At 42.7% G+C, this 24,206-nt stretch overlaps 5 protein-coding genes and 3 non-coding genes across 11 annotated transcripts; 5 read left to right on the forward strand and 3 right to left on the reverse strand.

The window, feature by feature from the left end:
* Positions 1-336: 336 nt before the first annotated feature.
* Positions 337-3,234, forward strand: tada1 (transcriptional adaptor 1). Its single transcript, XM_077724426.1, has 8 exons — positions 337-514; positions 990-1,081; positions 1,173-1,238; positions 1,528-1,622; positions 1,705-1,917; positions 2,087-2,238; positions 2,458-2,614; positions 2,729-3,234. The coding sequence occupies exons 1-8, from the start codon at positions 432-434 to the stop codon at positions 2,879-2,881; spliced, it is 1,011 nt and encodes a 336-aa protein (XP_077580552.1). The 5' UTR covers positions 337-431; the 3' UTR covers positions 2,882-3,234.
* Positions 3,235-4,302: 1,068 nt separating this feature from the next.
* LOC144202025 (transcription factor Jun-like) lies at positions 4,303-6,131 on the reverse strand. The gene has a single exon (XM_077724948.1). The coding sequence runs from the start codon at positions 5,759-5,761 to the stop codon at positions 4,829-4,831; it is 933 nt and encodes a 310-aa protein (XP_077581074.1). The 5' UTR covers positions 5,762-6,131; the 3' UTR covers positions 4,303-4,828.
* A 1,585-nt stretch (positions 6,132-7,716) lies between these two features.
* Positions 7,717-7,788, forward strand: trnag-ucc (transfer RNA glycine (anticodon UCC)). Its single transcript has one exon. It is a non-coding gene; the product is annotated as a tRNA-Gly (tRNA).
* Positions 7,789-8,093: 305 nt separating this feature from the next.
* On the forward strand, positions 8,094-8,165 carry trnaw-cca (transfer RNA tryptophan (anticodon CCA)). Its single transcript has one exon. It is a non-coding gene; the product is annotated as a tRNA-Trp (tRNA).
* A 266-nt stretch (positions 8,166-8,431) lies between these two features.
* trnap-agg (transfer RNA proline (anticodon AGG)) lies at positions 8,432-8,503 on the reverse strand. The gene has a single exon. It is a non-coding gene; the product is annotated as a tRNA-Pro (tRNA).
* Positions 8,504-9,281: 778 nt separating this feature from the next.
* gigyf2 (GRB10 interacting GYF protein 2) lies at positions 9,282-19,120 on the forward strand. Of its 4 annotated transcripts, none has more exons than XM_077723523.1 (29): positions 9,282-9,379; positions 10,742-10,792; positions 10,953-11,118; positions 11,258-11,353; positions 11,639-11,753; positions 12,109-12,217; positions 12,386-12,426; positions 12,508-12,543; positions 12,632-12,733; positions 12,995-13,200; positions 13,299-13,449; positions 13,802-14,044; positions 14,132-14,292; positions 14,409-14,565; positions 14,655-14,821; positions 15,003-15,097; positions 15,189-15,317; positions 15,402-15,532; positions 15,607-15,707; positions 15,879-16,019; positions 16,102-16,260; positions 16,382-16,636; positions 16,769-16,891; positions 16,973-17,272; positions 17,413-17,612; positions 17,709-17,848; positions 17,926-18,122; positions 18,279-18,444; positions 18,513-19,120. In XM_077723523.1, the coding sequence occupies exons 2-29, from the start codon at positions 10,755-10,757 to the stop codon at positions 18,578-18,580; spliced, it is 3,993 nt and encodes a 1,330-aa protein (XP_077579649.1). In that variant the 5' UTR covers positions 9,282-9,379; positions 10,742-10,754; the 3' UTR covers positions 18,581-19,120. The 4 variants fall into 4 exon arrangements, with proteins under 4 accessions (XP_077579649.1, XP_077579652.1, XP_077579651.1 ...); XM_077723526.1 differs by having other exon boundaries at positions 16,976-17,272; XM_077723525.1 differs by having other exon boundaries at positions 14,135-14,292.
* Positions 19,121-19,664: 544 nt separating this feature from the next.
* jmjd4 (jumonji domain containing 4) lies at positions 19,665-22,318 on the forward strand. The gene is made up of 6 exons (XM_077723531.1): positions 19,665-20,298; positions 20,367-20,532; positions 20,967-21,092; positions 21,197-21,464; positions 21,547-21,693; positions 21,809-22,318. The coding sequence occupies exons 1-6, from the start codon at positions 20,046-20,048 to the stop codon at positions 22,142-22,144; spliced, it is 1,296 nt and encodes a 431-aa protein (XP_077579657.1). The 5' UTR covers positions 19,665-20,045; the 3' UTR covers positions 22,145-22,318.
* iba57 (iron-sulfur cluster assembly factor IBA57) lies at positions 22,114-24,205 on the reverse strand. The gene is made up of 3 exons (XM_077723530.1): positions 23,731-24,205; positions 22,933-23,282; positions 22,114-22,768 (listed from the first exon to the last, which is right to left on the reverse strand). The coding sequence occupies exons 1-3, from the start codon at positions 24,075-24,077 to the stop codon at positions 22,362-22,364; spliced, it is 1,104 nt and encodes a 367-aa protein (XP_077579656.1). The 5' UTR covers positions 24,078-24,205; the 3' UTR covers positions 22,114-22,361.
* Between the last annotated feature and the right edge of the window lies 1 nt (position 24,206).

Genomic DNA, 24,206 nt, shown 5'->3' on the forward strand with positions numbered 1-24,206 from the left:
GATATAAATAACACATTCCAACAACCGGACGGGATGTCAGCCTAGAAACATTCAGTAAGGCAAATAATTTCAAGTTGGTCAAAAGTATTAGTGATGGGTTATAAATACATATTTTTTTGCATAAAATAAATGTCAATGGTTAAATAGTGAGTTGTATTCAAATGTATTGGGCTCTCTCGAAAAGACCATTTAATGATACATTGCTGCCCTCTAGTGGTTAGTTAGTTTTACACGTTTCCTGTGCTGTTTTGTTTTTGTTTTCAAAACACTAAATGTGAACCTAATGATAATCACCAACGCATTGTGCAATCAAAAGATACAAGTCAAAGTGTGATTTATTAGTAATCATCAAGTCTCTAGCGCTGAGATCCAATACAATTGTCCAATACAAATAAAAATAGTCGCTGAGTAATGACGTATTACTTGTGTCAATGAACGCTATGGCATCTCATGCTAGTGAGCTTGAAATCGCTAAGAAGAATTTAACTGATGCAATTGGTGAAAATGTGAAACAGTAAGTGGATTGCTACTATCTGGTAAAGTGGGGTTTAGTCCAATGTTTTTGATCATTTATCATGGATTAGCCCTAGTTTAAATTAGCAGGTTTACACTCGCAACTAGGTGCCAGTGTGTTGGATAGCTTACGCTTCTTGAAGTCTCTTGATATTTTCCTGGGGTTAATTCGATAACTCTCACTGTGTAGCTTTCGGTAAAGCCACTTAATTGTTCCTACACATTGGTGTTCCACTGCAAACAGTTCAGATTGGCTATGTTACCTTTGATTTACTCATAAGATGCCATTGACGACAATAGCCTATTTATTTGAACTGGGAAGGCGAGTAACGATTGGTCGCGCTTCAGTGCCATTGATGGTGATAGATGTCTAGTCTAGTTTAACTGGGACTGCGAATAAAGCTAATGAGTTAAAGTGCCATCAAAACTTAGGTTATGATTGTATTATTTATGTCAATTGTTCTTTGTCTATGCAGTTACTGGGCAAACCTGAAACTGTGGTTCAAACAGAAAATAAGCAAGGAAGAGTTTGATACTGAAGCACGACGTCTGCTGGCACAGGAAAATGGTATGTACATTATTGTTATTTAAATATGCCGTTTTTTCCCTAAGTGAAAACAATTTTTCAATTTTTGCACAACCTCCTCCATTCTGTACAGTCCATGTTCACAATGATTTCCTCCTGGCAATCCTGACACGCTGCCAGATTATTGTCTCAACTCCTGGTTAGTATATATAATCTTTAAATATAATATATATGTCCAATAAATCCATATAATTTTATGACTAAATTATGATAGTCAATTTTCCAGCATCTTAAGCTGTTTCATGCACATGATTGCTTATGGCTAAGATGCCAGTGGTCCCTATTTGAAATGTACTGTGTATTTTTTAATTGAATTGCATTTGCAATGTTAATTATTTTAATGGTGGGCTTTTAATTGGTCACTGTGTGGCAACATATCATGTTTTATTGTATTTTTGGCACGAAGATTGATTTTCTGTCCTTTTTAGAGGGCCCTGGACAATTGCAATGGCAAGGTGGATCTGCTTTAAAGCCAGGCAAACCTAAAGGAAAGAAGAAATGTTCCTCTAGACAAAAATTTGATGTAAGTACAGAATTTATGAGTCGTTTCAGGTCACCAGCATTGAGCATTGGTTTACTTGTGTACCTTCTATTTGATTCCTCAGCATCGCTTTCAGCCTCAGAATCCCCTGAGCGCCGCACAGCCATTTAGCCCACGTGACGCAGTTGGTGAGGATGAGGAGCTCCGACTCAGCGCTCACACTTTGCTTTTGCCCACTCGGGGTCAACTGGAGGCTCGTATGATGGTGACGGCGTTCGAGTTGGGCCTGGATAATATCACAGAAGAAGTGGTTAGTCTAATGACCTTCGCTGTGGAGGTAAGTTGGAAGGGAAGACCGGAACATTTTTGCATGAGTTTTTGTATCAATTACCCGTTTGATTATATTGGTAGTTATTACAATGTTTCATTGCTTTGACAATGTAACAGGGTTAGACTCTGAAGAAATGAAGGACAGAAACCACATTTTCACATTTGCTCTCTTCCAGCACCATTTGAAAGACGTTTTGACTGCTGTGATTTCCCGAAGGAAAGCATACCGCTTACGGGATGGCCATTTTCCTTACGCTTTCGGCAGTGATGTCACTCCACAGCCTTACCTGAAAAACAGCCTTGCAGCATATCACAGCGTCTCTGAATGGTAGGCGCTAAGAGCCAATGTGTTTATCTTATTAGCTGCCATTGATGACGATAGATGTCCGGCCCATTTTAAACTGGGCAAGTGTGGAGTCACGGCAGCCAGACTCCCAGTTCAAATGGATTAGACTATCAGATCAGTGGCAGAAAACAAGTTAAAAGTGGCTTGATATAATCAGGCTTGCATTTACTTCATGAGATACTTTTGTTTTCCTTCCTTCAGCCCCCTTCCAAGTGCTTCACTCCCTCCTGGCCCACCCCCTCAAATCTCCCCAGATGAGGCTGAACAGCAAGCTGTTCACTTGCTAGCTTGCTCTACTCACAGTCTTCACACAGCCCTACCGCCTGTCACCATGTTTGACCTCCTGGAGGCTCTACAGGTCAGACTCATTAGCATAGTTTGGCATGAATTAAGTTTTTTTTAGATGAAGGTACTTGGCAGATGGTCAAAATCCGGAGATGTTTATGTTTTCTGCCATTATTTTGTGCTGCAGGTTCATCATGGAGTGATGCCCTCTCACACCATGTACGCGCTCAACATGGAGCGCATTTTAGCGCGACTGTGGCACCCCAGTCATGAAGAACTAGAGCAGGACCATGTACATCGGCAGAGATTTGCGAGCAAAGACAGTGTGCTGATCAGTTGAAAGCAGCACAATATATAAATGTCGAAATGCTGGCTCATGTATGGGGAAATAACCAGTTGTTTCACAGAAAGAGGATCAAGATGAAACAAAAGTATTTGTTGGTGGTCACGTGACTGTGTATAATCCTCCACGGTGAGGGTTAAGTTTCAGTGACGTGTTAGCTTTCAAGAAGTTAGCACCAATCTCTAATGCTCCTTCCGAGAAGGAATAATGTTCCTGACTCTTTTTACAGAGATTTATTATGAAAGGTATTAATCAGTAGATAAAATGAAACTTTTGTTTGGGGTCTTTAGTGAGCCACTTCTGAAAAGGAGATTTTTTGTGCCTAAAAATAAAACTTCAACTTTCTGCTATATATTTTTTAATAATCAGTAACACATATAAAACTGATTTGCTGAGTTTATAGATCAATGGCTATTTTAGTTTAGTTTTTTTACAATTAGTTTGAGTTTTCAATACTTGGTACTGTGTAATTGCAGTTACGGGGTTGCAATTCCACACTAATGTTAACTAAATCTAGTTGTTCTTGTAAGACATTCAATCAAGGCTAACTATTTTGTAAAACATGAAAAAAGGCGATACTACATAAATTAGGTTTACCTATTCTTTTAAAAAACTGGTGTCAAATCAGCAAAGAATACTTTTGTATTATTCATGAGAATTACTTCAAATTTGATGGAAGAGGTATAAAATCTGGAAATTTTACTTGAACAAAACACATATATAGGTATAGGTTTATGGGGATAAATATATATGTGGCCAAAATTGGCAAAGTTAAATATAGTGTGACACATTCACTTGCCAACATAAATTAACTCAAACAATCCCAAGACCTTGCAGTCTAAAAAAGTGTGTGTGGGTGTATAAATCCACAATGAGGCCATACTGTGCTGCTTTCTTTTTCATCTCTTAATACATGTTTACTTTTCTGAAAACCTTTTGGCAGCCTCTTCTGTGCAAATTAGTTTATATTTTTACACCCAGGGAATAAAACATTTTGGCAATGAAATGGTTTGTTTTATGAAATTAATGAGAGTGGGTTTGGTGTGCATCACTTATAAACGAGACAGTGACTCACGAGACATCCCTCTATGGAAGGGCCTATTACCGAATATGGGGAGTCACCCCTCTCTTCCGGTACACAGACAGCCAATAAGAGCTTGTGTAGCCTTTCAAGACTGACGAACCACGACGTACTGGAAATGACTGTGTTTCTGCACTCCCACGCACTCGCTTCATTAATGTATCAAGTTAACATGTGGGGGATATCAGATTTTGGGTCACTTGTACAAAACTATAAGTTAATATTGTGGCCAACATGACCCAAAATGTGGTGTTCACATATGTAAATGACAAGTCTATGTTTTTTTATAATGACTAAAGGGTCAATTGCCCTACTAAGGGATAAGAATGCACAAAAGTTTTGAGACCAACATTTTATTTAGTCATATGTACAATGGTGAAGTGCTCAAAAAACAGCGTACAAATATTTCACGCCCAACATGAGTTGCGCCTGACCTGCATCCCAAAAGTTGCATCGATGTGAGAAATACGAGTAAGTAAGGCAGGTTAAAGTCAGTAAACGCATCACACCTGAGTGTGTAGAAGTTGGACAATGTTAGTGTTTCTGTACAAGTGCATCTAACAATGTGTTATTTATTGCAGCTTGTTTGACATCATAGTGACGGCGTAAAGGGTCTGCCGATGCTCCAAGTCAGTATCGGATGGAGAATTTCAAAAGAGTAAGAGAACCCCACGTGTAACAATTTTGACGTCATCATTTGTCTGCATCATATCCTCCCACACTAAAACCGAGCAATGTCGAGTGTCTGCAGAAAAGTTGGAAGTATGTAGAAAGTGCCTGAGCTGACGATCATTTCGATTTCCGGCCGCTCGGAGTTATTTGGTCCCCCAAGACATGTCCCATCATGCACCCCCACCAGGAGTCTAGAAAGCCTGGAGCTGTTGTGTCAAGATGAGCTGACAGCCGCTGTTGACATGGTCCATGACCTTTTGCTTGAGCAGAGCCAGCTCGTCCCGCAGGACGTTGGCAGACGACACCAACTCCGTATGCTGGCTCTTGAGGTTCTTCACTCTGTCCTCCAGACGAGATATCCGCTCCAGCTTCCGTTTCCGGCACTTGGAGGCGGCCACCCGGTTCCTCATGCGTTTCCGCTCGGCCTTGATCCGCTCCTGGTTCTCCATGTCGATGGGGGAGAGCGGTGGCGTCTCCCCGGGCATCTCGGGCACTGTCTGCGGCTCTTCTTTTAGGGAACGCAGCCTAGGGTGATGCCCTTGGTGGTCCACGTGGGGAACCGGTGGGGGTGCCGGGTAACAGGAGGGCGGGGGTCCGGTGTTGGTGGAACCGGATCGGTTAAAATTGCTCAAGTTGGTGTACTCCGGAGGCTCCGGACGCACCGTGCAGCTGTACGGATTCTCGCCGGTGTCAGATGAAGAGGAGCCGGATGTCGCCCCCGTACTCTGCGGCGCCTCGGGAGGGGGGGCGCTGCTCATCTGGTGGTAGTGGAGGTCGGCCAGAGCCTTGGCGAAGCCTTCGGCGAAACCCTCCTGCTCGTCGGTGATGTTCTTGGAACAGACGAATTGGGTCGGGGTGGGGGTCGTCAGGCCCGTGCACGACTGGATGATTAAGCGCTCCAGCTCCGGGGAGGCCAGCTTTAGCAGACCCACATCGGGGGACGTGAGAATGTCCAAGGCTTTAGAACCTAGGTGGGGTTTGAAGTTCCGGGGGTCGTTGAGATTGAGCGTCATTGACTGTTTGAGGGCTTTCGTGTTGAAGCCGTATACCCTCGCCCCGTCGTGGTGAGGGTTGGACGCGCTCACGGCGTCGTCGTAGAACGTTGCTTCCATTTTCCCGGACATGAAGTTTGAGTCACTCGAGGAGAGGCCTTCTCACTTTGGAAAAACAAGTCCACTGTTTACATACGACTTTCCTGCTTCGGCCCTGTGACGCAGTCCGCCTTTTGTTGAAGTTGGAATCGCTTGACAACTTGCCGTCCCGAGAAAACTTTTCGCTCGCTGACGGCGCGAGCATCGATTAAAAGGCGTCGTTTTACCACCACCCGGAAGGAAATGTCCGATAGAATATTCTCTTTAGGTCGATCCTTTCCCTCAAACAGGTAAAATAGTGCCTGATTTGGGATACTATTTTCTATCAGTTCCAACGTGGAGACGAACTTTATCCACCTCTGAGCTGCAGCTCTCCTGAAAATAACAATGATGTCATTTCGGAGGGTTCCTATTGGCCGTAGGGGATTCGTTGGGCGGGGTCTAGCTACTGACATGGGGGTTGCTCCGACAACAGGACGTGTCCCCGCCCCCCGCGGTGCTTTGTGGGATTAGGTAATGCAGACAGTGGAGCAATGTACTCTGGGATTACGTTATGTGTTTTTGAATATTTAGTTACCCGCTCATTCGTTACTGTAAATGAGTCTTTTAAATGTATACGTTTTTAAAAACAACGATGTAGTTCTATATTGTCAACATAGACGGTTCCAAGTACATTTGCACAAATTTGTGGCAATCTGGTTGTTGTCTCTTTACTATTGGTTGGTCCGATGACAAAAGTGGGTCAGTGGTTTTTCTTTGGGTGTATCGTGGAAGGTAGCAAGTTTATTATAAATATATTGTATACTATGTTGTAACAATTGCTTGCACAGTTTTCTGTTGAGTTAGGCCTGACAGCTGTGTTTACACAAATCTTTGAGTGTGGTATCCAAAACTGATTTCAGTATGGATGATTTAGGGAATTTGGGAGGAAACCAGAGTACCTGGAGAAAACCCACACAAGCCCAGTGAGAACGTGGAAACACCCCACAGCAAGGTCAGGGGTCATGACCTGAGATCAAACACAGAACTATGAGGCTGACACGCCAACCACTCTTCCACTGGGCCTAATATTAATAATTAATTGCCTTGATAATTAATAATACATTATATCTCTTAATTAAGGTTGCGCTAACCATTGGATCTGAAGTGATGACATTGTTCACATTTCTCACATTGCATCATGGTAGCGCATAGCAAGAACAATCATATTTTGCATGTAGTAGTTTGAATATTTTGCATGTTTGGAAGAGGATTCAGCGAGGCAGATCGTGTGGCTGTGCGGTTATTTGCATGGCCTTCGAGGGAATGAATTCAAGTATGTTTGAATTTGCATGAAAAAAGATTGCAAAAGATGGAAGGAATAGTTGTGATGAAGAGATTAAACTGACCATGTTTGGTGATAGTCATTGAGGTCCATCCAGTTTATAAGGATTGGCCCTCAATTGTATAAATGCTTGCAAGCATGCCCACACACAAACTAAGTCATGAGTGGAAAAGTTGAAAGTTCACACAATGTCCGTGTTGTTGTTTTTTGAAGACAATCTGTTTCTTCCTGTCTTTCTGTTTGATTCCTCACACCATCTCACTTGCTCACTACTGGGCCACAAAACACAGAGTACCATTTCCTTTAAATTCTAAGAAAAGAACACAATGGGATTAGGACAGGATGTAGTGAAGAACTATTGGAAATAAAGGTTCTTTGTGTGAAACAGCTATGGTGGAACCTTACCATTTCTGTTTTTATTTGGCAGAAAATAGTATTTAAAGGATCTCAACTCATCAGATGCCATGGACCACAATTGATGTACAATTTATTTACATTACATTTACAGATCTTGATTGAAAGTCAATATAGAATTCTTATTTAGTGACATTTAAATAAATATTCACTATTTCGTCCACAAATACAAAAAAATAGAAACATTGTAGCAGCTTGGTGTCCGGTTGTTGTTTCTTTAAATTAGCATTTGAACGGAGAATTGTCAGTGGCGTTGGTGGTATAATGGTCAGCATAGCTGCCTTCCAAGCAGTTGATCCGGGTTCGATTCCCGGCCAACGCAGTCAATCTTTTCCAGTATTTTTACTTGTATTCTGGACTATTTTAATGTTTTTGCTCAAGTTTCTCTTTCTGCCATTAAAATCTTTACAGACTGCAATGTCTACGGACCCTCAGTGAAAGTTAAATTGCATTTGCAACATGAACCTAATCCGTGTGCAAAGGAATCCTGATTAAATTTTGGAACTCAAGATTAAAGCAAATTATATGTGGATTATCCTATAAAAATCTGATAGCTCCAAAAGGTTAACAGAATATATCAATAAAGTGTGATTGTATTAAGTCAAAGGATTTTCGGTTGTTGATCAAGACCTCGTGGCGCAACGGTAGCGCGTCTGACTCCAGATCAGAAGGTTGCGTGTTCAAATCACGTCGGGGTCAGTAATTTTGTTCAAGACGATAAGTAAATTAACATACTACATATAGTATATAGAATTACTATTCAAAGTTACAGACTGCGCATTCAATTTACACGTATTTTTCAAACATTTGTAATTGTGCTTATTTTGTTTTGACAACTATTCCTGCGTTTGACGCAATTGAAGAGGGAATAACGTATGCACCAAAACGATTATTAATGTAAAGTGGAAATCAATGGAAATTGTTAGAATTCAACGCTCCTTTTGTCTGGTGGTGGTACAAAATGTGGGCTCGTCCGGGATTTGAACCCGGGACCTCTCGCACCCTAAGCGAGAATCATACCCCTAGACCAACGAGCCAGACGTGAGTAGCACGGCGATATGCTTTTAAAAAATATTGAAGGTTCTGGTAGTTGAGATAAATACATTAAAAAAAAAACATTCTTTATTTATGCAAGCTCGTTCCTACTATTGCCTACTCCGTAGACAATATCAGCTTCATTAGACACTTTTTGTCGGCTAGACACGCCCGGTTGCAATATTATTGGCTGTTGTATCTAAGCATGACGTGCCATAAGCATATTGATGAAGTAACAGATATCAAGAATTAAAGGCTAGATTGCGGAGTAGATGGCGTAAATGATTGATTCAAGTCCCCAGTTTAAACTATTGGCTGCCATTGACGACACTAGACGTCCAATTCATTTTGACTGCAAAAGACTGATAGCAGTTTAAATTAATCGGACGTCTGCCATTGTCAATGGCAAGCAATTTACTGCATTTATAAAGTTTACGAAAATAGCCAACGTCCCCGACACAAAATGACAAACACCTGACGACGCACGTCTCTATTGGTGAAACTGAGCGGGTCAGAAATCTAGTTATTTATTGTGATATCTACAACAACAGTTAAAGTAGTAGTATTTTTGCTTTTTCGCTTTGGATATAGACGCCAATCATAGAATTGCTGGGTGGCTGCAGAAGCCAATCAGATTGCAGTAGCGCCGGGTCCTGTCTAGAATTTCTGTGGGAAATAACAGCAATTTGCCATGTATGGATTCTATCTGCGGTCATGTGACTTTACTTTGCGCAGCCATCTTGTGAAAGAGAGGGAGGGGAGGGGTGAGCGAGTGGAATAGGGAGCGAGGGAGGGGGTGAGAGAGAGAGAGAGATACACACACACATACACACATTAGTACTCGAATTCAAAACCTTGCGCTGTCACATCAAGCAGAGGTAAGACAGCCAAAGTTAAACGCCCTACAAGCAAGAAACGGCTAAAAGTGCCACGTCGCAAGTCTCACATCGAGACGATCTGGGCTGTTTTTGTGGGAACTGTTACGAAGCCTCGTCCGTGCTTACTCCGAGAGGCCTCTGTCCCCCCCAAAAAGCTAGTGAGCTAACCTGTTAGCATTGCAGGATTGTGGGATTAACTTGTGCCATAGGGTCAATGCCGCGATTATTATTGTCTGTATAATTGTCGTAAGAGAATGTGTCTAGATGGGGGAGCGCGTGCTAACGTGTGTGGGTGTCACAATGTCTTAGTTCGGCTGCTTGGAGTCCACTCGCTGAGATTCAACGCTGTACACTTGGTCAACTGCAGTTAGCTTTTTTTTTTTTTAGCAGCATAGTGGCTAACGATCGGGTTAGCTCTGGTGTAGCATCAAAGTGTCTTCCAAAAACCTCCAACTAGCCTCGTCGTCATCGAACTAATTTACCATTACGCATTTTAAGAAAGCCCATCTTCAATGTTTTTACACGCGTTTTTACTATCTCGAGTGGCATTATCGCGATATGGTACCGTAATAAAATTGAATCTATCGCAAATGAAGTCATGTCAACGTGGTTGTCATTTACACTACAGAAATGTTCCGTGTGCCTTTTTAGTACAACTCGGGTTGACTGTTTATGCGCGAATATACCCCCCATTCTTCTGCTTGGCAGTTTCCCTAAACGTGTCACTGTTGGTGGATTTTATGGTCCAAACAACTCTGCTTGCTGAGCGGCCATTCACGGTGTAGTGAGTGTTTCCTTATATGTTATTACAACGCGACTGGATGCGTGTCCAAATAATTTGTCGCTCTGCTGACTTCATTTATCTGCGACATTTCTCACCTTCTTTGGAAATTATTGCATTGACTAGCCAATTACTCGTGGTCTATCCTGTGTTTTCATGTAGTGAGTGGGATTGAGTAAACTGTCGCTCTCTTACAATTTGTGGGTACTTTAATAGCAACTCGATGTCAATGTGGCAAGTTATGTCCCAATTTCCTAGATAACAACATGCCTCGTACTTTCCTGTTCGTACCATAAGTTACAACTACTTCCCATGTCAATTACAAGTGTCTGATGTAGTCACCCTCACTCTGATGGCTAAAATAGCTTTAGCACATTGAAATTGTACACTTGTGTGTGTGTGTGTGTCAGTGGGATGGGCCCTATAGTGGGGGGCTGGGACATTGCTTACCATAAAATTGGTTGATCGAGAGAATATAAACTTGTTTTGTTTTTGTTTTCTTACTGTTTTTTTCCAAACATGGAGAATTGGTACATGACGTCTGGTTGATTAATTTTCTCATGTTTCTTGTGCTTTTCTAGACATTCAAGAAAAATGGCTGAGACCCAGACACTTAACTTTGGACCAGAATGGTAAATTTACATCCTCATGATTAATACCAGTGATTTATTTCTTGTTTTTCAAACAATAGCCGTTGCTCGCTACTCGTGCTTCCCTTTATTTCATGTCCAGACATGTAACCTCCTCCCAGCTTTCCATTCAGTCGTTGACTAACCTTTTTGCTCCATATAGGCTCCGTGCCCTGTCTGGAGGTGGAAGTGGCGGTATTGGTGGAGGTGGAAATAGCAGTAGCACCATGGCCTCACCACCTCTCTCTCCCGTATTGCCAAAGTACAAGCTTGCAGACTATCGTTATGGAAGAGAAGAAATGTTAGCACTTTATGTAAAAGACATCAAGGTAGTAGATCCTAAGTAATTCATACATTTTGAATACAGTGATACATGTGCATCCAAATGCACCCATCAAAAAAAATAACATGAATTGATAAATTGGGGTTTTACTCAAGTCTTCTCTGTTGATCTTTATCTTCTGCTAGATCCCTATAGATTTGCATGATAAGGAGTTCCTGCCCATATTGCAAGAAGATCCTTTGCTGCCTCTAGCACTTGTTTCTTTTACAGAGGAAGAACAGGTAAAACTGCCTGACTTTTCTCAAGAAAAAAAGTGTCATTATTTCCGCAAACTCACCCATTTTTAAAATTTCACTTGATGTCATGCCATTTTCAATTCCATCCCACCTATTATATTAGCAAATATTCCCATCCACATTATGGACTTGTTTCCATTTACTTTAATGTAACAAGTTAAAGAAACGGTATATACAATATTCTGTTTATTTTCTAGAATTCTCTTTTAGAAGATGTTTAAGCATTAAAAAAAAAGTTCAACAATTGTATCCCTTGCTTTGTGTTTGCAGAGAAATTTCTCCATGTCTGTAAACAGTGTAGCTGTCCGTCGGGTGAATGGGCGGGGGAGCGGTGGAGGTCCGGTAGTGGGGGCTCCTCGGGGCAGAAGTACCTCCAGGGGTAGAGGTATGCACGTTCTTATTTCCTTTCTAATTTTATGGTTGCTGCTGTAATTTAATGTTGCGGGTGCACCAACTGCGAATAGTTGAAATGCCTTTGAGGCAATCATTCGTTGCAAGCCTCTTTTGGTTAAAATGAATTGGACATTTATTGCTGTCAATGGTATTGAAACAGGGTTTTTACTGCTGCAGTGAATTATCATTGTGAGCCCTTCCACATTATTTTTAACTGGGATGGGTGGGCGACAGTCATTTATTCATTCATTTATTTTCTGAACATGGGTCGCCGGGGGTGCTGGAGACCAGTAGGTAGCCAATGAAGTAAAACTTGTGCCTCAATCTGCGTTTATTGTTGTTTTCAGGCCGAGGAAGAGGCGATGGCGGTGGCTTTTATCAAAGAAGTTTTGATGATGTGGAAGGTTTTGGCCGTGGGGGCAGGGAAATGCATCGCTCCCAGAGCTGGGAGGAAAGGTACTGAAACATCCATTTGTTTTTGTTTTTTTCAAGTTTGGACCCAGCTTTAGGGAGCCATTCAAATAGGGAAAGTTTCATGTACCGTTTAATAATTAATCATTTTGGTGTGTTATCACACACTTTCCAAGTTACTATGGTTTTTTTCTTCTTTTTTCTTCCCAACAGGGGCGATAGGAGGTTTGAAAAGCCAGGTCGAAAAGACCCTGGTTAGTCTTGTAATAATTTAAATAATACCTCGTGAAATTGGGGGCAAACAGTTGCTTATCTTTTTTTCTTTCTGCATGTAGATGCTGCTGCCTCTGGGCATTTTCAGGTCAACCACGGTAAGCTCATTCAGTCCCATTGTGGATAAAGTGAAATAGAAATCACACCCCTAGCCAGTTGCCCCAATTTCTCATTGTATCTCCACAGTTCGAAATAATTACGAGGATGCTGGGGTGGGCTTACCGCGAAAACACGACTTCACGCGCTCAGAGAGTGAAAATTGGCGTACCTCTCGTGATGACCAGAACGGTGAGGATTTTATTAGGATGATATATGATAAATGAAGTGGTTTATGTTTACATGGTTGAATATAAAATCATTTTTTAAGCTTTTATTGGTATTAAGTATTTCAGTTTTTGAAAGATGCAACATCATTTATACCACTATACTGATCAGTAATCTAAAAACGTAAATATTACAGTCATTGCTTTAATCAGTGAAGCAAATGTTGATCATTTACTCAAGAAAACCTAAATTGTGTTTTGTTTATTTTTATTTTTTTCATATTAGATGGTGCTCGGAGTTCAGCGTGGCATCCGGAGCAGCGGCGCCGCATACAATTCGACTCACGAGAAGACGAACGCAGCTATAGAAGACCGCGGTCGGGTAGTGGCAGCCTGGACGACGATAGAGACGCTCTGCCCGAGTGGTGTTTGGAGGACGCGGACGAGGAGGCGGGCACCTTTGATTCGTCGGGGGCTTTTCTCTCACACAAGGTAAGCAAATACAATCCCTTAAGATTAGGAGATTTCAAAGAATCGGTTGTCATTATTTTAGTCTTCAGCGAAGAGAGCGTAACCGTCCTTTGCCTTAGCAGAAAGCTTCCAAAGAGCCCATCCTGGAAGAGGCAGAATTGCATTTTAAGCCCTTGGAAGAGTGTGAAGAGGCGCTAGAGGAAGAAGACAGTCAGCCCAAGGAGACCAAAGAGACAGAAACAGAGGCCAAGCAAGATTCTGACCAAAAAGGTTGGACGCTTTACAATTTAGGCTGCATCATTGTTGCGCTCCATACAACCCACATTCAGAATGTCTTGGCATTTTCAGTGGGAATTCCTGCAAGACAATCTGTTATTTGAGCTAAGGCAAAAGGAAAGTGAAAGCGATTTAGTGAAACCCACAGACAAAAAGCCAGTGGCCCACAAAATCAACCAAGCAAGAGAAAGCTGCTTAAAAGCCTATCCATCACTGTGCCCAGTGCACCATGACTGAGACTTTTTTTCCCCCTTTTTTGTTTGTCATCAATTACAGCACGATGGATAACAAATGTGTGCAGTGTTCACGCTCATACTTATGAAATGTCATTTTTCTGTGCTCTTAGTATTCTCGGGGGTAAGCAGAATGTCGGAGGAGGCGCCCTCCATTCCATCACCTGCTGCTCCCCCCATCCCAGAGGCACATGGAACCCCCAAATCCGAGTCACCCAGCCATTCCAACAGATTGGAGGAATATGAGAGGCAGCCACCCCTCGAGCGACCGCCCGAACTCTGCAATGTTGTCCTACATGGCTCCATGTCCAACAGCATGTCACTACCCATGACCCGTGTTGCCACTAGCCACATAGGTGATTTTTTTCACCCCTGCCTGGGGGTGCTTTAAAAAAAAAAACACACCCACAAAGAGAGAACCACTGCATTTCTGTTCCTCACAGAAGCTCGCACGCCATTATCAACCATACAGCAGCCAATGGACATCCCCCTGGCAATGAACAATCCCCTGTCCTTTTCTTCAAATGTGTTAGCCCCAATTGGCAGCTCTGCTGTCATGTCACATGATGCAGATGAAGATGAGGGGTTGCAGCACTTTGAGCAGGTAAGTTAAATTATTGGCTGTAGTGGAAATTGATTGGTCATCTATCTATGTCAATAGCACTGAAAGAGCTATTAATTAGTGGCCAGTTTTAGGTATAACAAGCCATTTTTGTCCAGGAGGCAGAGAAGATGGTGGCCTATCTTCAGGATAGTGTGACAGATGATGACAGACTTGCAGCAAAAACTTCAGAAAAGTCCAAACCTGCAGGATTGCCACTAACCCACAAGGCTGCGCTCAAGTGGTTTTATAAAGACCCCCAAGGGGAGATACAGGGTAAAAAAAATGGAGGAAATTGTAAAGATGATGTACATGAACCTGATTGAGCCTGTTTTGAACATGATCTCATATTCTTGTCTTGTCAGGACCATTCAGCAACCAGGAGATGGCAGAATGGTTCCAGGCTGGTTACTTCACCATGTCTCTCTTGGTTAAAAGAGGCTGCGATGACCTCTTTCAGGCTTTGGGGGAGATGATGAAGATTTGGGGGAGAGTTCCTTTCTCACCGGGCCCTGCGCCTCCACCTCTCCAGGTGCAGTCTCACAAATGTGCAAATTTTAACATGGTACAGAATATAGAACTGGTGTCAGATATTGACGTTGATATTGGAAAAACTACAAAATGCACAACAAACGTTGATATTTTTTTTTACGTATATCACGTATATATACGTAATATATACGTATGTCTTTTGTCCTGTGATGTTTATGCAGGGTGACGCCGATCAAGAAAGGTTGAAGAGGCAGCAGGAGCTCACTGCTCTTAACCTTTATCAGTTACAGCAGCTTCAATATCAATACCTCTTAAGGTATCTCCATTAAGAAGAAACTGACACACACCTAAACCAAATTTAAATAATTACTCGTGTATCATGAAATGTCTTTGTTTTGGCCTTTTAGGCAGCAGTATGCTCAAGCTGTGGCCCAGCAGAAGGCTGCAGTACTGAGCTCAGCTCCCATTCAACAGCAGCAGCAACATCAACAGCAGCTCAACTTACTACAACAGCAATATCAAGCTCTCAAGACAAGGTCCATACAACTTCCAACTTTTCCCATCAATAGAGCCTATTCTCCGCCGACGTAATCAAGTGTTGTTTCTCTCTCCTTTTGCAGAACATCAGAGAACCTTCTACCTCCCGTTACACGTTCTCTTTCGGTACCCGATACGGGTTCTGTATGGGAAATGCAGAACCCCTCCCCTCAGGTTTCCTGCACACCAAACATACCGCCTGTTACATCAAGCAGTAAGTCAACCTCATTTGAAATTGGAAATCAATTACTACTCGTAGGTTTCATTTCTTTTTTGTCTTTCTCACAGCATGGGATAGCAGCAGTGTGTGGGACTTGCCCATAGACTCCATGGCAAAGGCTCCAACTATTGAGCAAATGCAACAATTAGAGAAATCAAAGGCTGCCAAGGTATTTGATGTACCTTATTTATTTTTTGGACTATAAATCGCACTTTTTAATAGCCTGCCTAAAAAGACACTATTATCATATGCTTAAATAGAATGAGAGTCCGAAATGGGGTAGAATCTTTTCCATTGGAGTTTTAAACCACACTTGTTCTTTTCTTATCTCATCCATCAGTTGGAACTGGAGAGGCGCGAAGCTGAAATGAGAGCCAAAAGAGAAGAAGAAGAGAGGAGGCGCCTGGAGGAGGCTCTGCGGGCTCGTCAAGAGGAGGAGCGTAAGCGGCTAGAGGAGGAGGAGTTGGCCAGGCTAAAACAGGTTGAGTGTTTGAGCTTTTCTTTTCAAATGATAGGTGGCATACAAAATCATTACTGACTGGTGCTCCGGTGTGAATCTGTAGGAGGAAGCTCTCCGGCGACAACGCGAACAGGAGGAGGCACATCGTAGAAAAAAGGAGGAGGAGGAGAGATTGGCGCAGGAGGAGGCTTTGCGAAGACTAGAGGAGAGGAGAAGAGAGGAGGAGGAGAGGAAGAAAAGGGAGGAGTTGCTTCGCAAACAGGTAAAGCCTTCCGCTCGCTCGGCTTCTACAAACTTTTGAAAGCCCATCCAACTGTTGCAGAACTACCATTATTGAAAGCTAGCGGGCACTTGACCTTTTCTGCTAATTCTGCCCTGTACAGGAAGAGGAGCGTAGAAAACAAGAGGAGTTGGAAGCGCTAAAGAGGCGTGAGGAGGAGAAGCGGGCAGAGGAGGAGGCTGCGGCGGTCGCAGCGGCTGTTGCTGCCGCGGCTACTGCCCTGGCCCAGCAACAGCAGGAAGAGCAGAAGAAGAGGGAGCAGGAGGCGCAGAGACAACAGGAGCTGCAAAGGCAGAGGCAGCAGCAACAGGAGGCTCTTAAGAGACTCCAACAGCAGCAGCAGCTTGCACAAATGAAGGTATGGATGTTTTGAGAATTCAAAATTTGTAAGTAACAGTGCGAAGCACAATGACACCTGTGGCATATTTTGTTGTTGGAGACTTTCTCATTAAGTAGCAAAGAAGTGATTTTTTTTAACTTGTGTTCCCAGCTTCCATTGTCATCAAAGTGGGGTCATCAATCTTCTAACACTAGCAACAAGAATCAGAACACTCTATCACTGGCTGAGATTCAGAAACTGGAAGAAGAGCGAGAAAGACAGGCGTTTGAAGAGGTTCACCACTTGACTGTTTTTTTTTTCTTCTTGTTTCTTTATCATTTTGACATTGTGTGTTTGCCACCAACCCCAATGTAGCAGCAGCGCCAGCAGCAGGAGCTCCTGAAGCTGCAGCAGCAACAGGCCTTCCAACAAGCCCAGCAGGCCCAGGCCAAGCTGTCGGGTTGGGGACATGCTGCCAAACAGACTCCTGCTACCAAATCCCTTCTGGAGATTCAGAGAGAGGAGGCGCAACAAATGAAACAGAGGAAGGAGCAAACAGCACAGCAACAGCAGCAGCAACAGCAGCAGCAGCAACAACAGCAGCAACAGCAGCAACAACAGCAGCAGTCGCAGAATGCCATCTTTGCCCAGCCGACCCGACCGCAGAACAGAACTGTATGTAACACTTGTGATAACGGCACAGTTATGACATGAACAAGGGACTTAATCATATGCATTCCAGAGGAAATAACTAGATATAATCACTTACTGCATAAAGGGTGAACGAGTGAGTATCTGTATCGGTCTCATTGCAGGCATCCATTAGCAACTCGGTTTGGGGTTCAGTGAACACCAGCCCTTGCCCAAACTGGGTGTCAGACTCAAGCAGCATCTGGGGCGACACTCACAACTCCAATATGGGTTTCTGGGATGACGCTGTTAAGGAGGCCGTCCAGCAGCCTCCTCCAACCAGGAAAGGAAATTCGCAGAAAAACAAAGGCAACGCCAATCTCAGGTAGGAAATCCAGTCTTCCAAAATGTTTTCACATACAGTGGAGTTAAAAGGTATACACCAAACTAGTCATTTACACTGTGTTATCTTTAATTCCAGTGGGAGAGCAAACAAGAAGTTGGAGGAGGAAGAAAAGTTGCTCAAATTGTTCCAAGGAGTCAACAAAAGCCAACAAGATAGCTTCATGCAGTGGTGTGAGCACACTCTGCATAGTCTCAACACCGCCAACAATCTGGATGGTAAATAGTTCTGTTAAAAAAGTGCAGAATGGATTACAGAACTGTACGTCTGAGCTCTTAAATTGTTTCCGCTCCAGTTCCCACGTTTGCAACGTTCCTGAAAGAAGTAGACTCACCGTACGAGGTGAATGACTATGTCAAGGCCTACCTCGGGGACACGGCCGAGGCGAAGGACTTTGCCAAGCAGTTCTTGGAACGCCGTGCCAAACGGAACGCTAATCAGCAGAAAGCGCTGCCGCTGCAGAACCCACCGGAAGCCCTCAAACAGCAGCAGGTGAGTGAGATGTAACTTGGCCTTTACAATTTTGACCTTCATTGGTTTTACCATTGCCCTGTATTGACTCATTTTTTTGTAGCTTTGAAAAGTTATTATTTTTTGTATAATGCCAGTAAACGCAATTTGAATACAGTTATATTCCTTCTCACTAAGGATTCTGTTTGGGGTGGAACGGGATCATCAACACTCTACCAAGCCAATCATACAAGTGGTCAGCAGAAGCAACATCAACAACAACAGCAGCAGCGCTTTGAGGCTGTTACCTCAGGGAAGAAGAAAAAGAAGCAGAAGATGGTCCGTGCGGATCCAAGCCTTCTAGGTGGGCACCATTTGATTCATTTTCTAAAACACTACCTTCATTTTTACCTTTGCTTCCTCCACTTTCAGGTTTTTCTGTTAACGCATCGTCCGAGAGAATGAACATGGGAGAGATTGAGACTGTGGAGGATTTTTAAGGGAGCCGAGCGGCACAAACAACCACTGATGGTTTGAAGCGAGCCCCCACCCAACTCTAACCACAGCTGCCATGCTGTATTTCACGTCTTTCCATCAAACCCTCACCCAGTAGCAGAAGTTATCTGCTAATAGGATCTTTAAAAAAATAATGAAGTCCTCTGAGGCCTTGGTCTTTTACTCACCAATTTGACCTGAGACTATTCAATCAATGAGGTATTTATATTATCAATTGGCCTCTTTGTAAAGTGTTGGACAGGAAAAGTTACAAAGATTGCATCCATCTTTTTTGTTTTTATTTATTGAATTTGGATCCACCCCTCCAGTCTAACACATTATACCCTCAATCCCATACTCCCACCCCACCCACCTCCTGATCAAGCTGGTTTTTGGTGGATAAAAATGGCAAAGTTGAGCCCAAGGATCGGTGCCTACTTTATGTCCTGTTTTAAGGAAATGTTCAAAAGTCCCAAGTAGTTATCTATTTCTTGTAAAATACTAGGCTGTTTAAAAAAGAAAAATAAATACAAACTTTCAACTTGCATCTGTATTATAATATATGTGAAAAAAACATCTGCTGGAGTCGTGCTTTTTCTTATTTTGTCTTTTGCAATCTGTTGTGCTTTCAAGAATGAATATTATTCTAATGAAAGATTTAAACCCAGATAGTGCAAGTGACTAGTTTTTGTAGTTATGAAAATATTAGTCTTGTAAAAACATATGGGTTCAAAGTTTCCATGTTCTCCCTGGGCCAGTGTGGGTTTTCTATGGGTAACTCCAGTTTGCTCCCACATTACAAAAACATGGATGGTAGGCTGATTGGACACTAGTACATTGCCCCTAGGTATGAATGTGAATGGTTGTCCGTCTCCTTGTGGAGCAGTTTTTTTGTGTGAAACTCCTTTAATAGAATTCCTAGCCTTTGAGAATCTTGTCGTCTGAATGACACATTTAATAATTTAAGAACATTCAATGATTTTTTTTAAAAATCATTGCTTGCTCTAAAAATGTAGATCATCTTTTGTATTCTGTTGTTTCGTCATGGACCTTAAGGATGTTAGTTAAATCACGCGCATGCTCAGTAGCTCTTCAGGGTTTGGTTGCGTCGCCCGGATATGACATCGTGGTCGGTGTTACACTGTTTATTTTTCACATGAAGGTCCTGCGGTGGAAGATGACTTGGAACAAATATTACGTGAGGTGTCAACTAGTAGCCTAAAGAACATGTGGTACGTTATTTCTTAGTTGCTATTTAAGAATGACTGACATTCTGAGAAGATCCGTCACATATTGGTAATTGAATTGCAGCAGGATGGTTATGCTTTTTGCTGTGGACATGAAAAATGACATCCCAGAATGATGTCATGTCATCTCCATGGAAGAAAATTGGGAGAATTTCAGTGAAACTTTTCCAATTTTTAGTAGTTACTTGAGCATGAACCCAGAATAGCATATGGATGTACCATCATGGACAGGGATGCTTACCGCAACTGCTGCAGTCTGGTCAAAATCCCTCGGCAATCTTATGATCAGTTCTGCTCATCGCATTTTGTCGACTACATTGATAAGGATCTCTCCTACTCTAATTTTTTTAAAAAGTACCTGCTTCCCAATCATCCGTGCGTCTTTTCCAAACGCTTCACCGAGGAGTGGAAGTGTAGAAAACAGTGGGTGACCGAGGAAGGCAAACCACACTTCCAGAAATTGCTGCAAGAATTTGGTAAACATCTCACACGTGCCCCCTTTGCAAACACCCCATGCAATTAAATTATTTTTTCTTCCTCCTAGGAGACACACCTGTACCTGTTGCCAACTGTAATGCAAAGGAATACAATGCAAACCCTAAACAAGTGATGCCTTTTAAGGAGTTCATCCAGTACTGGAAGGAACACATACAGAATGGACACTCCTCCCCTAAAGGATGCCTCTATCTTAAAGACTGGCACATGTCCAGGTAAAATACAATTTATAAACACAATATACTAGCATATATGACCACACTACATCCATCCTTTGTGTAGTTGAAGTACATGTTGGTTGGGTAAACAATGCATTTGATTGATTTGATTATTACTGTACTACTACAGTGAACCCAAAATATCCATTTTCATAAAAGGACAGTAGATAGCCCAATTTTAGAAATGAAAAAAAAACATCTTAAAATGTATTGTATTTCAAATAACAATTACAGAAGTATGTATTTTTGTTAGATTTTTTTTGTGCAAATAATAACACGTATATTACAGAAATGTATATTTTTTAATTGGTGAGAAACCTATGGGTATATGAACAAATTCAACTATGAAGTGTTATAAAAAAAACTATATTTTAGTCAAAAATATATTATGAAAAGCTCATAGTCAGTGTGTTATGTTTTTATTGTTGCAGGGACTTTCCTGACCATCATGTTTACACCACTCCTATTGTCTTTACCTCTGATTGGCTGAATGAATACTGGGACGCACTTGAAGTGGACGACTACCGCTTTGTTTACATGGGGCCCAAAGGATCATGGTATGAATTAACCGTCAGAGACAATCAATTGAATTTACCCACCATTGGCAGGAGAGATAGTGAAAAGAGGCCTAGTGTAAAGCCATCATTTACTTTCCCATTAGGACTCCATTCCACGCCGACGTCTTCCGCTCGTACAGTTGGTCGGCAAACATCTGTGGCAGGAAAAAGTGGCTACTTTATCCTCCGGGCCAGGAAGAATTCTTAAGAGACACACATGGAAACCTCCCCTATGACGTCACATTAGCCGAGCTTTGCGATTGTAGTCTTTTCCCACGCTCAAAGGAGGCCTGCCAGCCTCTGGAAATCATACAAGAAGCAGGAGAGATCATTTTTGTGCCCAGCGGTTGGCACCATCAGGTTTATAATCTGGTAGGTTTCTTTTATGATGCTTCCTTGAGAAAAGGAGATTCAAGGGTTATAAAGTTGACGTTGTTGGGCTATTTTCTTGTAGGAAGATACCATCTCCATCAATCACAACTGGTTAAATGGATGCAATGTTGACATCATGTGGCAGTTCCTTCAAAATGAGCTGTCATCTGTCCAGAAAGAGATTGAGGAGTGGAGAAGCACCATGGATTCATGGCATCAGCATTGTCAGGTATAAGGTGACATTTTATCATTCTTTACTGTAATACAAATGTCAAGTGTCACTTAATAACAAGACGAAAAAACTAATCAACTGATGGTATGTTTTTTTTAATTTGAATATCCAGGTCATCATGAAGGCGTGCTCTGGCATCGATTATGGGGAATTTGCATCGTTCCTTAAAATCGTGGCAGATAATAGAATGACTTTCTTAAATGCTCGTCCCTCTGGGGACAGCGACGACTTCCCTCGCAACCCGTCGGAGGCGCTCGTCACCCTCGGACCTTACCACGCCGCCTTCGACCTGCAGAGAGTGGCGCACATTTTGGAGCTCTTACTATGCGATGAGGATTTCAAACGGCTGGACCACTCGGCAGCCGCAGTACAGCCCGAATCGTTGTTGCAGAAAATTCGGGACACCATTCAAACCACTAGAGGGCAAAATCTTCTTTATCAAGACTAAGTGCATCACAAATAGAGAGATATTTATTTGATACATAATTGTACTTGTCACATTTTGTTAAAATCCAGGACCTTTATGTGACATGATTGGTTTGTCGCTGTGAAATGCATGTGTCAATCTCATAGTGTGCCCTTTATAAATAAACATGTCACAAATAGTGACATTGAAAAAGCACTTGAGGCTTGTATTTGAAAAGTGTAAGCAGTGTACTTATAAATCACATAATAGCGCCTGTGTCGTTATTCAAGTTTTCAGGCCACCAGTCGGGCACGGAAACCTCTAGGGTGACTTCACTTTCATTGGCAGATTTGACCGTCAACACCTCCTGGGCGTGCGCCAGACGTATCAGGCTCAAGCCCAGATTTTCCAACCCGTTGCGGTATTTCCCAGCCGGCTTGCCCGATCGTGTTTTGAGGGCGGCGTCCTCTTCCAGGCTTAGGATGGACCCTGATGAGCGAACTGGCATGAGGCGCTTGCGGATCACGCCGGTGTGATGTGTCCTGGCTGTCAGCTCTTGGCCGATGTAACAGCCCTTGCTGAAACTGATGCCTTGCATGTAGACGAGGTTGGATTCGAGTGGTAGTGCTACTCCTGGAGGAAGGTCTTTCACTCCCTCTGGAAGTCCTGGACAACAATGACAACAGACAAGAAAAAGAAGAGAAAGCTGTCAACACTAGGATGGAAAATGTTATAAATTAACCAGGCAATCCATATTATTTAATCATTATTTTTTTTACTGTTGCTAAGAGATTTACCCAAATATAAAATGAGTGACGTGGGAAGCTAACCTATAGAATAGCGATATCTGTGGTATTCCTCGATTTTGCCCTTTCGACATGATGCGACGACATCTAAGGGGTCCACCTGTCCGTCCAGAAGCAACCTCCAGCCCATGTCCTGCGTACGTGGGTCTGTCACCCATACTGCAGCCTTTTCGGGCAAAAGGAGATTGGGCCTGCTGAAGCGTTGGTCACTATTCCGCTGCTTGGGAAGAACAGCCCATGCAGAGAGCTCCGGACACGGACTGATCTCGATCTTCCGGCGAAGTTTGTAAATTTTGAGGTGCTTCACAAGTGACTCTGTCATGCTGCTGTCACATTCCAGGAGGATGCTACTTTCTGATGTCGCTTCTTTATGACTGAAAGGGAATGCAACATATTCATTAGTATTGGGTTGTGTGAAGCAACACACAGGTAATTGTTTGGCAACTGAGCCCAAATTGCCCAATGTCTATAGTGAGCTAGGCTTGACTCAAGCACCCTTGCAGGCCTCCTGAGGATAAACAAGTCTACTTAGTGTGTACTTCTAGGGAGGATTAATTTTGCGTTTATGGATGTGGGCACATTTGCACATATGCTACTGCACTTTTCTAGTGCACAAACTAACTATTAACTTTATTTTTAAGCTTATTAATCCTCAACTTTTTCATTAACATTTCTTTATGAGAATAATGTAATTTGCAGCGTGCTTGTAAATGTACATAACTTTCTGTCTGGAGTAATTTGTCCAGTAAAAAAAAAAAAAACCAAAATAACTAGTATAATAATATAACTAGGACATATATACAAAACAGCTGAACCACGCACCTGTACATAATGACGTCAAAGAGCGTTCTCCCCTGTATGTTCAGCATGTGCGCGTATATCGCCTTTCGAGCGGCATCCTCTAGTTGCCGAACATCGTTGGTGACCAGTCCCTGAAGGAAGGCAGCATTTTCGGCTCCCTGGACCCGAACCAGTCCCCTGTGGACCAAGCGGTAACAAGCAAGGTCCCCTGGCGTGATCGGATCGTCAAGTGCGGCCTGACTATAACGCATGACCCGCAGCGCCGCTCGAGCCGGAACACCGACGCTGAAACCGGTGCGTTTGGTACCGATGACACCGAGAGGGCCACCGGAGGTAAGCGCACGCCTCACAAACAAGGAAAGCTTCATGATATTTTACGATGAGCTGAAATAAACAAAAGTTCACTGCTTAAATAAGAGTAGATGACAGCTTCGTACTACAGGACATTAAGTAAGCAGCCATGTTTTCTGCCCACAATGCCTTGCTCGATAATAACA

The sequence above is a fragment of the Stigmatopora nigra genome, chromosome 9, assembly GCF_051989575.1.
Source record: "Stigmatopora nigra isolate UIUO_SnigA chromosome 9, RoL_Snig_1.1, whole genome shotgun sequence".
Lineage (NCBI taxonomy): Eukaryota > Metazoa > Chordata > Actinopteri > Syngnathiformes > Syngnathidae > Stigmatopora > Stigmatopora nigra.